The sequence below is a fragment of the Colletotrichum lupini genome, chromosome 2 (assembly GCF_023278565.1).
Source record: "Colletotrichum lupini chromosome 2, complete sequence".
Classification (NCBI taxonomy): domain Eukaryota; kingdom Fungi; phylum Ascomycota; class Sordariomycetes; order Glomerellales; family Glomerellaceae; genus Colletotrichum; species Colletotrichum lupini.
The window spans coordinates 691,762-704,372 of record NC_064675.1 but is presented as its reverse complement, the minus strand read 5'-3'; the positions used below and the strand labels follow the sequence as shown (position 1 = coordinate 704,372).

Genomic DNA, 12,611 nt, shown 5'->3' with positions numbered 1-12,611 from the left:
TCGGTCCAACCCGGGGTCTATTAGAATACCCAAACTCAACTTGCTCTTGTACCGGTCCTTGCACCGGACCGGTACAAGACCCCGAGGGCCGGACGTTCGCTTTCAAATTTCCGGATCGGGGTCGAGCGAGAGCCTTCGTAATGCTGCCCGCTATGCCTGCCTGACCGTCTTGCCGTGTACGAGCACGAAGTTTTCCGTAGGCTCCCCCGTGAGATGGAGAATGATTGGGCAGTTCGGCAAAGCGTTGACTCGGTTGCTTCTCAATAGCAGAGAGGTAGATCTTGTGTTTAATGAAGTTTCCCTCGGCTCAACCCCCCTCTCGAGTACTTTGTCTGCCATACGGGCGGGCGGCCGGGTAGGCAGGCCAATCGACTGCCCACCATGAGTTAGAATCGATGTGGCCGATTCGCATCAAAAGCAGCAATCTACGGAGGCCCGTCTTGATTAGCTTTGCTTTCGGCACCTTGCAACTTACCGAGTAACACTGTTCGTGGGGTCCCGTTTTGATACTCGGTGAAATCTGGCCGGACCGGGCCTGGGCTAGCCTGAATCTGGGTTGGTCCGGCTTCCGTTCATTCAGATTTGTAATTCTCCCATTGTGACCAGAAGAAAGATTCTAGCGAGAGATTTCGATCGTGCTATTGTCTGCTGCTTCGTAACAGACGTTCAACGCCTTTAGAAACGTACTGCACTTCACCAGTACTAGGAATACGGCTGGCTATCCCAACAAGCTTTTGATGGTAGGAGATACGCTATGCTGAATTGAGGAATGACTCTACAAATAGCCTTACGAAACTCTAACAGTGGCTTCCGTTAAGTCTACCAATTCTACCGAGTCAATGCTTTCGAAGCACGATGCAGTAGTTCGCCATCGTGTTAAAGGCAGAGTCCGGAATCGTTGATACTGTATTACTGATAACCAGGTCTGTGCAGCAAGTAGGTGCTACAAGTAGGCAGACGCATGTAATGCCCAAGTCGAGACGGCGTCTTACATAATTGCCCAAGCGTGCAAGCTACGTTGGCATCCCTTGAACATGGAGGCGTGGGAGGCTGTCTTTGGGAAGCAAGATCTGTTAGATGGTTCCCGCTAGACCGCACGAGCGTTTGCCAGCAGCAAGGACGTGCCAAGCTGCCAGGAGGGTCCTCCTCCTCGCCCTGTGCTGTTGAGGAGAGGGAAGCAAGCATACCGCCCAAGTCGTAGGGCTAAGAAACGGCAAAATGTCTCGTCTGCTGCAGCCTCGAGGCTTGGTGGTGGTCCTGCTTGTCAGGTGTGCCACACTTTGGCTCTCACTGCCTCGGCCCTATGGAGAGTGGCAGAAGTATGGGTTGGCATTTTGTTGTCCAACATCGTCGTACTGGGCCCGCGCACTCCGCGGACTGCCTTACAGGAGTACACTCCGGAGGCAGATTTGCGAATTGTGAGTAATAAACCGTGGCACGATCTTTATTCGTCTTAACATTTCGTTGAGACGACACACAGACCTCGTCGATTTCCTGGATCATCGACGGGTGCCAGACGAGATCCGTCATGCCACCCGTAGGAAAGGTGATCCCGGCGTCGAAATGTGAAACGGCTAAACATGGAGCCAGAAGTACAAGAAAGCATCTTTCAAAAGGCTGCGACCTTCGGATAGGTAGCTCAGAGCATTGGGGTTATCACGGGGCGAGGATCCGTACCAACGTTCAATGCAAGTGTGAAAGAGACAAAGGGGGAATGGCAGTGACTAGAAGCGTGTAGCAAGCGGATTCTATCCGTGATCCCGGGTGGAATAGGAGCCCGTGCGTCTCCCGCCCAGCGGAGAAGACTGATCGGCGGCCGTCGAAGATATCAAAGGTGCCGATAAGGATACTTACGACGACATGTCCTGACTCTGGGCAATGTACCCCATTCTATAATCTCGTGTGTCTATCAATACCCAATGACCAACTGGTCCGTCATCAAGTAGGTTTGCGGAGATACACGAATTCCTGCGGAATCTATATTGAGCCCTCGCCGAGCTGGAACGGGAGCGAGGCAGTGAATCTGCTTGTCGGTGACGTTGACTGCGACACATCTGTCAAAGCTTCGACCTGGGCAAAATCGAACAATTGGCTGTCAGATTCGGTCTCTTTCGATCCATCTTGTAACATGCTTCGCGAATCAGATGAGCTGCCATCATGCGCCATTGTGCTTCGATGGAGGCCTTACCAACCCAAATTCGGTATGGGGTCGAACTTGGACTGCCGATGTACCGCACAGTGCGAGCGAGATTGAGGGTTGCTTTCTGATATTCGACATCGTCTGGCGTCAGCAGAGGTATGTAGTTGTATTTAGCGTGTAAGCTAGGTACGCCATACCTGTTATGCGCCTGGCCAGTCCTGTTCACCAGGAGAGCGTATCCGGGCGGCAAAATGACATCGCCGGCGGATATGACACTGCCGTAATTCGCCTAGTCAGACGATTTGTCGGTGGCACCATAAGAGGCTCTTTAGATGCCGGGGCTGACGGGCTCCAGTCTCTCAACATGAAGGAAATCTATAGCTGAAGCTTAAACCGCCTAAGGTGGCACAAAAACAACACGACATTCCACAAGGTTACTCTTAGGCTAGTGAGAGGTGGCGCAAGGTTGAAGCAGAACACGGGTACCAACAGCGATGGGCGCCCATACCAAACACAAGGATAGGAGCGTCGACTTGCAGAAGTCTCAAGGGATAGCTGTTGAACACCGAAAAAAAGGGGCGGCGTCGTTTCGTGCTCTCTACATCTCAAGCGACGATGTGTGATTGTCGAGTATATATGTAGGCTCATCGATTTGGTTTGATGCCTTTTTGCTCTTCAGAGGAGACATGAGACGCGATTTGGCACTGCCTGTACTTTCCAGAAAAGTACCGACAGTTGGCTATTCCGCGCCTGATATGGGGGCGCAGGATTCGGCAATGATGTTAGACGACGCAAGGGTAAAAGAAGTCAGAGTTGGATGTCCGTCTGGAATCGTACGTATACCGTCGCCGCGACTAAAGTGCAAACGGCATCATCTACTAATCATGTGTTCCGTCTGCAAAGTAAAAAAGTGGCAGTGGGGGCGGCATGCTTGGAGTGTTTATGTTGACATCGGTTTGATGGTTTTGATATCGGCATGCTTGCTTCGCTCATATACGATCATCGACATGGACCAATACAGTGAGTAAAGACGAGACATTCTCTTCCTCTGACCTCAAAAACAAGCAACACCGGAAGCTTGGGGCTAGTGATGGCACCGGCTGGCTTGAGAGCGAGAGCTTGGGCCGCCCACCCTACTGGAACCACCGGAAGATGACCCTGACGGGTGATGGGAAAGCTTCGTTGCGGATACATCCTCAAAGCTTCGACAACGAGAGGAAAGGGCCGTTGTAAATACAAGGCGGCACTGGGGTCGGCGATGCGGCGACAGATCTACCGAAGCGTCAGGCCGTGATCTGTAATGGTTACGACAAGGTCTGACTTGAGATGAGATCGAGCGATTGGGACGACGGCAAAACTGGTGATGTCGGAAAAGCAAAACAGCCAGAAGGGAGCGAGCTTAGCTTGCTGGGCTGCTGTGTAACAAGGGGAATAGATGGGTGGTTCGCCCAATCATCCGAGGGCCCCGGTTGACTGACGATGACGGCTCCCACCCGCGCAGCGACCCGGCAAGGAAGTGATTGGTCTTCTTGTCTAGGTATGCCTTTTGCCCAATTCGTGATTGTCGCCACCTGACATCTGGGGATTTCTCGAACAAACGTTTGAGTTAGATCTGCACTTGGACCAAGGGCTCGTCATCATCGTTGTTCTGGCCCTGATCCTCGTTCCAGCCCTAGGTAGTCCCTCCAACTGGAAAGGTATACCGGTAAAGAGTTGAAGACTGTGTTGATGGCTGTAGCTACCTTTCTGGAGGATAAGGTTTTCGGATGGTTCGCCGAAAACTTTGCCAACGTCCAGCAGACTCGGTGTGCTCAAGTCGCATGTTGCCCGTCCTATTTAGGTTTCGAGTTCTGCCATCGATTTCCTTGCTGAACCCTAATGCTGCTGGGCATTTCTGGCTACGTTGAGCTGGCAACCGCTGATCGCTTCCAGAGCGAGGCCTAAGCCTTTCGAGCAAGCATCGTGGATGGTGTCTGTCAGGTTCAAACGAAAGAGCAATACGGTTCAGCTACTAGCGATGAGAGGCGAGGGGTAGATGTTCGTAGTCGGAATGGTTCTATTTGGCAAGCGCTGCCGGTGCGGCTTGCGTATCCCCGCCTCCCAGAGGCTGTATTCTGGCATTGGCTGTGTCCTGGTCGTATGTGGTCCGCTGAAAGAAAAGGATAAAGAGTGCGTCAAGAGAAGACGCTCTCGGGAGCAATAAATATATCAGCGTCCAAAATGCCCTAACCACAGCGACTGAGTTCAGATCAGAACTGCAGGACTCCGTAGGGTAGCAGCGATTTACGAATATTCGTCTGCTTGGTGAGGTGATGTGGACGTGGATTAGGAAACGTAGTGCACAGGTCGCGGAACAGCCGGTGCAAAGAGTAGTAGTAGTATAAGTAGATATTCTAAGTACCTTATTATTAAAGAAAGTTAATTCTTTTTAAGTTATAAGTATAAGAATATAGTTTTAATAAAATAATATAGTACTTACTTAGTACTTAAATTAAGATATTTTTTAAGCTTATTATAAAAAAAAATTATATTACTAACTACTTATTATCGAAGTTCGTAACGCTATAGCTTTAACTATAATAACTTTACTTATAATAAGTAAAAAATCTAATTATAAATCCTTTAAAAGCCTCTCTTTAAGGGCTATAAGAGCTTCTAAGTATACTAAGTTAAAATACTTATTAAAATATTAATAACTAAACTAACCCTATAATAATAGCCTTAATAAAAAAACTAAGAAACGAATTAAAAAATAATATTAAAATCCTTATTAATATTAAATACAATTTATAAAAAGTAGTAACGTAGCCGTAAAGTATTAATAATATATTTTATATTAAAAAGATTATTATTAATTCTAGCACGTATAGCTTTAACGAGGTAATGCGGGATATTCTTATATAGAATATGAAAAGTGAATATTCATATAGAAGCAAGAATATATGAATATAGGGGAAATAAGCGTATATAAAAGAGGTTTTTGTAATAAAGAGAGTAATATAGTTGAATTACTATATGAGAAGTTGCTTGCTTAACGAAAGGTCTAGGTAGGCAAATACACGCCTACATATAGGCATAAAAACCTCCTACTAGAATATTCCATTGCTTATTAATTATGATATAATTAATAAGCATATACGTAAGTGAATGCGTAATCGTAGTACGTAATTCCGCCTCGAGTAAATTCCAGATTATTCAGTTATCTTCCAGTACTTTCCACTGCTCACGTAAGCTTATATAAGCAGTATTGCTTACATAATCAATACCTATAATAATCTACAGAAATCGTAGATTAATATGGTATATAGTTTGCTTACGTAATATTGATAATAAGGCGAATAATAAGGTAAACAAAGTTACCTTCGTAACACTCCCTCTTTTGCCTTATTAGCTATGTTGAAATAGCTAACCAAGTACCCTAGAGTAGATTTCTAGTACCCTAGAATAGTTTTTTGGTACCCTAGAACAATCTTTTGGTACCCTAGAGTATTTTCCTTAAAGTATTCATAAAAATATAAGGAAAATAAATACCTATATTAGGGGTATAATATAGGTTAAATAGGGTTATTAGGATTGTTTAAGCCTATTAGCTTAACGAATTCCTTATGTTTAACCCGAGGTAAGGGTTTTGTTAACCCATCGGCAGGCATTATAGTAGAAGGGAGATATTCTACTTTAATATTCCCTTTTTCTACTTCCTGTCGAGTATAATAATAATATAGGGCAGTATGCTTAGTCCTTTGGTGATATTCAGGATTATAAGCAAGAGATAATGCCCCATTATTATCGGTTTTAATAGTAATAGGTTTAACTTGATAACCTATTTCCGATAATAAATTCTGAAGCCAAATAGCTTCCCGAATAGCTTCCTGAAGTCCATTAAATTCAGCCTCTGTAGTAGAAAGTGCTATAGTAGACTGTTTTTTAGACTTCCAGCTAATCGGACCTCCATTTAGTGTAAATAAGTACCCAGAAGTTGATTTTCTAGTACTTTTACACCCGGCCCAGTTAGAATCAGTATAGCCTACTAATTCTACAGGCCCAATATTACCATTATAGGTAATATTATAGTGAATAGTGCCACTAAGGTATCTATAAATACCTTTTACTACCTTAAGTAGGTAAATAGTGGGCTTATGGAGGTATTGGGAGACGAAAGAGACTGAAAAAGCTAAATCAGCCCTAGTCACAACCATAGCGTACATTAAAGATCCTACTAGGTGCTGGTAGGTCTTTAATAGCTCTTTTGAAGGTAAATAGTCATCTTTTTCGTTCCCTAAATCACTATTTAATATACCCGGATTTATAGGTATATTAGTGATTTTAGCTTTGGAAAAATCATTATTATTAAGAATTTCCTTAATATAATGACTTTGAGAGAGAGAAATAGTCTTATTAGACCGATTTCTAGTAATTTTGACGCCTAGGAAATTCGAGGCTTCGCCTAGGTCTTTAATATCGATATATTTCGATATTTTACCCTTAATTTCCTCTATATATTTAATATTTTTATTAAATATAAGGAAATCATCGACGTGGGTAACAATAAAAGCAGGATTTTTGAAATCCTGGTTGAAATAGGTAGCCTCATCGGATTTTAGAGGTAAAAAGCCTATTTTATTAAAAATAGACTTCAGCTTTAGTTGCCATTGTCTAGGGCTTTGTTTGAGCCCATATAAGGCTTTTAAAAGCTGTAATAACTGATTTTTTGATTTATCCCAATTTATAGTATTTAAATTAGGGTATTTTTCAAAAAATTCAGTTAAAGGTATATTAGAAGGGTCTATATATACCTCTTCTAATAAATCCCCATTTAAAAAGGCACCAATAACGTCAATTTGGTGTATATGCCAGTTTAAAGGGGCAGATAGGGCTATAAGTACCCTATAGGTAGTAGGATTACTTCCAGAAGCAAAAGTTTGGAAATAATCGACTCCATACTGTTGTTCGAAGCCTCTAACTACTAATCGGGCCTTATATTTATCAATATTACCAGTATTAATATTGATTTTTCGTTTAAAGACCCATCTAGTAGATAGTGGATTTTTATTAGCTTTATAGACCTTATTTGGGTCTATAGCTAATAAAGTACCCTTTTTAATAATAACCTCTAGCTCAGAATATATAGCTTTTAACCATTCTGATTTTTCTGAGCTATTTAGAGCCTGTTTTAGTGTATTAGGCTCTGGAGGTAGGGTAATACTCTGAGTAAAATCTTTATATTTAGATTTTTCTTCCTCAGATAATTTGGGAATTAATACCTCTATTTTAGAAGGTATTTCCTGAATATCTTCGATTTTATCAAAAATTTTAGAATATAAAGGAGGATTTACGCTTTCTACCCCCTCTATTCTATTATTTTGAATAAATCGAATATGCGAAGTCCGTAATAATCGAGATCGAAAAGGATTAGAAGGGCAATATATAACATATTCTAGCACGTATAGCTTTAACGAGGTAATGCGGGATATTCTTATATAGAATATGAAAAGTGAATATTCATATAGAAGCAAGAATATATGAATATAGGGGAAATAAGCGTATATAAAAGAGGTTTTTGTAATAAAGAGAGTAATATAGTTGAATTACTATATGAGAAGTTGCTTGCTTAACGAAAGGTCTAGGTAGGCAAATACACGCCTACATATAGGCATAAAAACCTCCTACTAGAATATTCCATTGCTTATTAATTATGATATAATTAATAAGCATATACGTAAGTGAATGCGTAATCGTAGTACGTAATTCCGCCTCGAGTAAATTCCAGATTATTCAGTTATCTTCCAGTACTTTCCACTGCTCACGTAAGCTTATATAAGCAGTATTGCTTACATAATCAATACCTATAATAATCTACAGAAATCGTAGATTAATATGGTATATAGTTTGCTTACGTAATATTGATAATAAGGCGAATAATAAGGTAAACAAAGTTACCTTCGTAACACTCCCTCTTTTGCCTTATTAGCTATGTTGAAATAGCTAACCAAGTACCCTAGAGTAGATTTCTAGTACCCTAGAATAGTTTTTTGGTACCCTAGAACAATCTTTTGGTACCCTAGAGTATTTTCCTTAAAGTATTCATAAAAATATAAGGAAAATAAATACCTATATTAGGGGTATAATATAGGTTAAATAGGGTTATTAGGATTGTTTAAGCCTATTAGCTTAACGAATTCCTTATGTTTAACCCGAGGTAAGGGTTTTGTTAACCCATCGGCAGGCATTATAGTAGAAGGGAGATATTCTACTTTAATATTCCCTTTTTCTACTTCCTGTCGAGTATAATAATAATATAGGGCAGTATGCTTAGTCCTTTGGTGATATTCAGGATTATAAGCAAGAGATAATGCCCCATTATTATCGGTTTTAATAGTAATAGGTTTAACTTGATAACCTATTTCCGATAATAAATTCTGAAGCCAAATAGCTTCCCGAATAGCTTCCTGAAGTCCATTAAATTCAGCCTCTGTAGTAGAAAGTGCTATAGTAGACTGTTTTTTAGACTTCCAGCTAATCGGACCTCCATTTAGTGTAAATAAGTACCCAGAAGTTGATTTTCTAGTACTTTTACACCCGGCCCAGTTAGAATCAGTATAGCCTACTAATTCTACAGGCCCAATATTACCATTATAGGTAATATTATAGTGAATAGTGCCACTAAGGTATCTATAAATACCTTTTACTACCTTAAGTAGGTAAATAGTGGGCTTATGGAGGTATTGGGAGACGAAAGAGACTGAAAAAGCTAAATCAGCCCTAGTCACAACCATAGCGTACATTAAAGATCCTACTAGGTGCTGGTAGGTCTTTAATAGCTCTTTTGAAGGTAAATAGTCATCTTTTTCGTTCCCTAAATCACTATTTAATATACCCGGATTTATAGGTATATTAGTGATTTTAGCTTTGGAAAAATCATTATTATTAAGAATTTCCTTAATATAATGACTTTGAGAGAGAGAAATAGTCTTATTAGACCGATTTCTAGTAATTTTGACGCCTAGGAAATTCGAGGCTTCGCCTAGGTCTTTAATATCGATATATTTCGATATTTTACCCTTAATTTCCTCTATATATTTAATATTTTTATTAAATATAAGGAAATCATCGACGTGGGTAACAATAAAAGCAGGATTTTTGAAATCCTGGTTGAAATAGGTAGCCTCATCGGATTTTAGAGGTAAAAAGCCTATTTTATTAAAAATAGACTTCAGCTTTAGTTGCCATTGTCTAGGGCTTTGTTTGAGCCCATATAAGGCTTTTAAAAGCTGTAATAACTGATTTTTTGATTTATCCCAATTTATAGTATTTAAATTAGGGTATTTTTCAAAAAATTCAGTTAAAGGTATATTAGAAGGGTCTATATATACCTCTTCTAATAAATCCCCATTTAAAAAGGCACCAATAACGTCAATTTGGTGTATATGCCAGTTTAAAGGGGCAGATAGGGCTATAAGTACCCTATAGGTAGTAGGATTACTTCCAGAAGCAAAAGTTTGGAAATAATCGACTCCATACTGTTGTTCGAAGCCTCTAACTACTAATCGGGCCTTATATTTATCAATATTACCAGTATTAATATTGATTTTTCGTTTAAAGACCCATCTAGTAGATAGTGGATTTTTATTAGCTTTATAGACCTTATTTGGGTCTATAGCTAATAAAGTACCCTTTTTAATAATAACCTCTAGCTCAGAATATATAGCTTTTAACCATTCTGATTTTTCTGAGCTATTTAGAGCCTGTTTTAGTGTATTAGGCTCTGGAGGTAGGGTAATACTCTGAGTAAAATCTTTATATTTAGATTTTTCTTCCTCAGATAATTTGGGAATTAATACCTCTATTTTAGAAGGTATTTCCTGAATATCTTCGATTTTATCAAAAATTTTAGAATATAAAGGAGGATTTACGCTTTCTACCCCCTCTATTCTATTATTTTGAATAAATCGAATATGCGAAGTCCGTAATAATCGAGATCGAAAAGGATTAGAAGGGCAATATATAACATATATATTATTACCTTCTTTTCCTAAATATATACCATTTTGAGTATAGGTATACATTTTATTCGAAGTGACTCGCTTTTGAGTAGGGTAATAAATAAGTACCCTAGAGCCGATTTTTCTTAGATTAGATAAATCCGGCTTATTATTTCTTTTTGGGAAGAAATAATCGAGAAAAGCCTCGATAGGGGTCTTTTCAAGGCGTATATTAGCGGTAAAATTAACTAATTTAGTTAATTCTTTCAAAATTACGTCCCATAAATATAGGGGTAATTTCTCTGCTAATAAAATAGTTCTAGCCTTTTCGATAAGGGCCCTATTAGTCCTTTCGGCTATACCATTTTGCTCGGGCGTATAGGGCGTGGAAGGCTCTAAAATAATGCCTTTTTCGTTAATATAGGGTAATAATTCCCCTATATTGAATTCCGTACCATTATCTAAGCGTATATACTTAGGGTAGGAATTAAACTGGTTAAAATAAAATTCCAGTTTGTTTTTGAGAATATTAATTATATTCTCTTTGGTTTTTGAGAATTCAACATCTCGAAAACCAGTAAAATTAGCTTTAACGAGGTAATGCGGGATATTCTTATATAGAATATGAAAAGTGAATATTCATATAGAAGCAAGAATATATGAATATAGGGGAAATATGCGTATATAAAAGAGGTTTTTGTAGTAAAGAGAGTAATATAGTTGAATTACTATATGAGAAGTTGCTTGCTTAACGAAAGGTCTAGGTAGGCAAATACACGCCTATATATAGGCATAAAAACCTCCTACTAGAATATTCCATTGCTTATTAATTATGATATAATTAATAAGCGTATACGTAAGTGAATGCGTAATCGTAGTACGTAATTCCGCCTCGAGTAAATTCCTGATTATTCAGTTACCTTCTAGTACTTTCCATTGCTCACGTAAGCTTATATAAGCAGTATTGCTTACATAATCAATACCTATAATAATCTACAGAAATCGTAGATTAATATGGTATATAGTTTGCTTACGTAATATTGATAATAAGGCGAATAATAAGGTAAACAAAGTTACCTTCGTAACACTCCCTCTTTTGCCTTATTAGCTATGTTGAAATAGCTAACCAAGTACCCTAGAGTAGATTTCTAGTACCCTAGAATAGTTTTTTGGTACCCTAGAACAATCTTTTGGTACCCTAGAGTATTTTCCTTAAAGTATTCATAAAAATATAAGGAAAATAAATACCTATATTAGGGGTATAATATAGGTTAAATAGGGTTATTAGGATCGTTTAAGCCTATTAGCTTAACGAATTCCTTATGTTTAACCCGAGGTAAGGGTTTTGTTAACCCATCGGCAGGCATTATAGTAGAAGGGAGATATTCTACTTTAATATTCCCTTTTTCTACTTCCTGTCGAGTATAATAATAATATAGGGCAGTATGCTTAGTCCTTTGGTGATATTCAGGATTATAAGCAAGAGATAATGCCCCATTATTATCGGTTTTAATAGTAATAGGTTTAACTTGATAACCTATTTCCGATAATAAATTCTGAAGCCAAATAGCTTCCCGAATAGCTTCCTGAAGTCCATTAAATTCAGCCTCTGTAGTAGAAAGTGCTATAGTAGACTGTTTTTTAGACTTCCAGCTAATCGGACCTCCATTTAGTGTAAATAAGTACCCAGAAGTTGATTTTCTAGTACTTTTACACCCGGCCCAGTTAGAATCAGTATAGCCTACTAATTCTACAGGCCCAATATTACCATTATAGGTAATATTATAGTGAATAGTGCCACTAAGGTATCTATAAATACCTTTTACTACCTTAAGTAGGTAAATAGTGGGCTTATGGAGGTATTGGGAGACGAAAGAGACTGAAAAAGCTAAATCAGCCCTAGTTACAACCATAGCGTACATTAAAGATCCTACTAGGTGCTGGTAGGTCTTTAATAGCTCTTTTGGAGGTAAATAGTCGTCTTTTTCGTTCCCTAAATCACTATTTAATATACCCGGATTTATAGGTATATTAGTGATTTTAGCTTCGGAAAAATCATTATTATTAAGAATTTCCTTAATATAATGACTTTGAGAGAGAGAAATAGTCTTATTAGACCGATTTCTAGTAATTTTGACGCCTAGGAAATTCGAGGCTTCGCCTAGGTCTTTAATATCGATATATTTCGATATTTTACCCTTAATTTCCTCTATATATTTAATATTTTTATTAAATATAAGGAAATCATCGACGTGGGTAACAATAAAAGCAGGATTTTTGAAATCCTGGTTGGAATAGGTAGCCTCATCGGATTTTAGAGGTAAAAAGCCTATTTTATTAAAAATAGACTTCAGCTTTAGTTGCCATTGTCTAGGGCTTTGTTTGAGCCCATATAAGGCTTTTAAAAGCTGTAATAACTGATTTTTTGATTTATCCCAATTTATAGTATTTAAATGAGGGTATTTTTCAAAAAATTCAGTTAAAGGTATATT

At 38.9% G+C, this 12,611-nt stretch overlaps 4 protein-coding genes across 4 annotated transcripts; 2 read left to right on the top strand and 2 right to left on the bottom strand.

The window, feature by feature from the left end:
• Positions 1-1,073: 1,073 nt before the first annotated feature.
• CLUP02_02587 (uncharacterized protein) lies at positions 1,074-1,889 on the bottom strand (the record flags this gene model as incomplete). The annotated part of the gene is made up of 3 exons (XM_049281618.1): positions 1,074-1,301; positions 1,387-1,624; positions 1,855-1,889. 3 exons carry the CDS (start codon positions 1,887-1,889, stop codon positions 1,074-1,076), a joined length of 501 nt encoding a protein of 166 aa, XP_049138761.1.
• A 239-nt stretch (positions 1,890-2,128) lies between these two features.
• Positions 2,129-2,525, top strand: CLUP02_02586 (uncharacterized protein; the record flags this gene model as incomplete). The annotated part of the gene is made up of 2 exons (XM_049281617.1): positions 2,129-2,208; positions 2,357-2,525. 2 exons carry the CDS (start codon positions 2,129-2,131, stop codon positions 2,523-2,525), a joined length of 249 nt encoding a protein of 82 aa, XP_049138760.1.
• Positions 2,526-2,634: 109 nt separating this feature from the next.
• Positions 2,635-3,373, top strand: CLUP02_02585 (uncharacterized protein; the record flags this gene model as incomplete). The annotated part of the gene is made up of 3 exons (XM_049281616.1): positions 2,635-2,759; positions 2,820-2,959; positions 3,162-3,373. 3 exons carry the CDS (start codon positions 2,635-2,637, stop codon positions 3,371-3,373), a joined length of 477 nt encoding a protein of 158 aa, XP_049138759.1.
• A 39-nt stretch (positions 3,374-3,412) lies between these two features.
• Positions 3,413-9,656, bottom strand: CLUP02_02584 (uncharacterized protein; the record flags this gene model as incomplete). Its single annotated transcript, XM_049281615.1, has 7 exons — positions 3,413-3,547; positions 3,615-3,683; positions 3,759-3,812; positions 3,883-3,921; positions 4,043-4,080; positions 4,153-4,264; positions 9,621-9,656. The coding sequence occupies 7 exons, from the start codon at positions 9,654-9,656 to the stop codon at positions 3,413-3,415; spliced, it is 483 nt and encodes a 160-aa protein (XP_049138758.1).
• Positions 9,657-12,611: the final 2,955 nt, after the last annotated feature.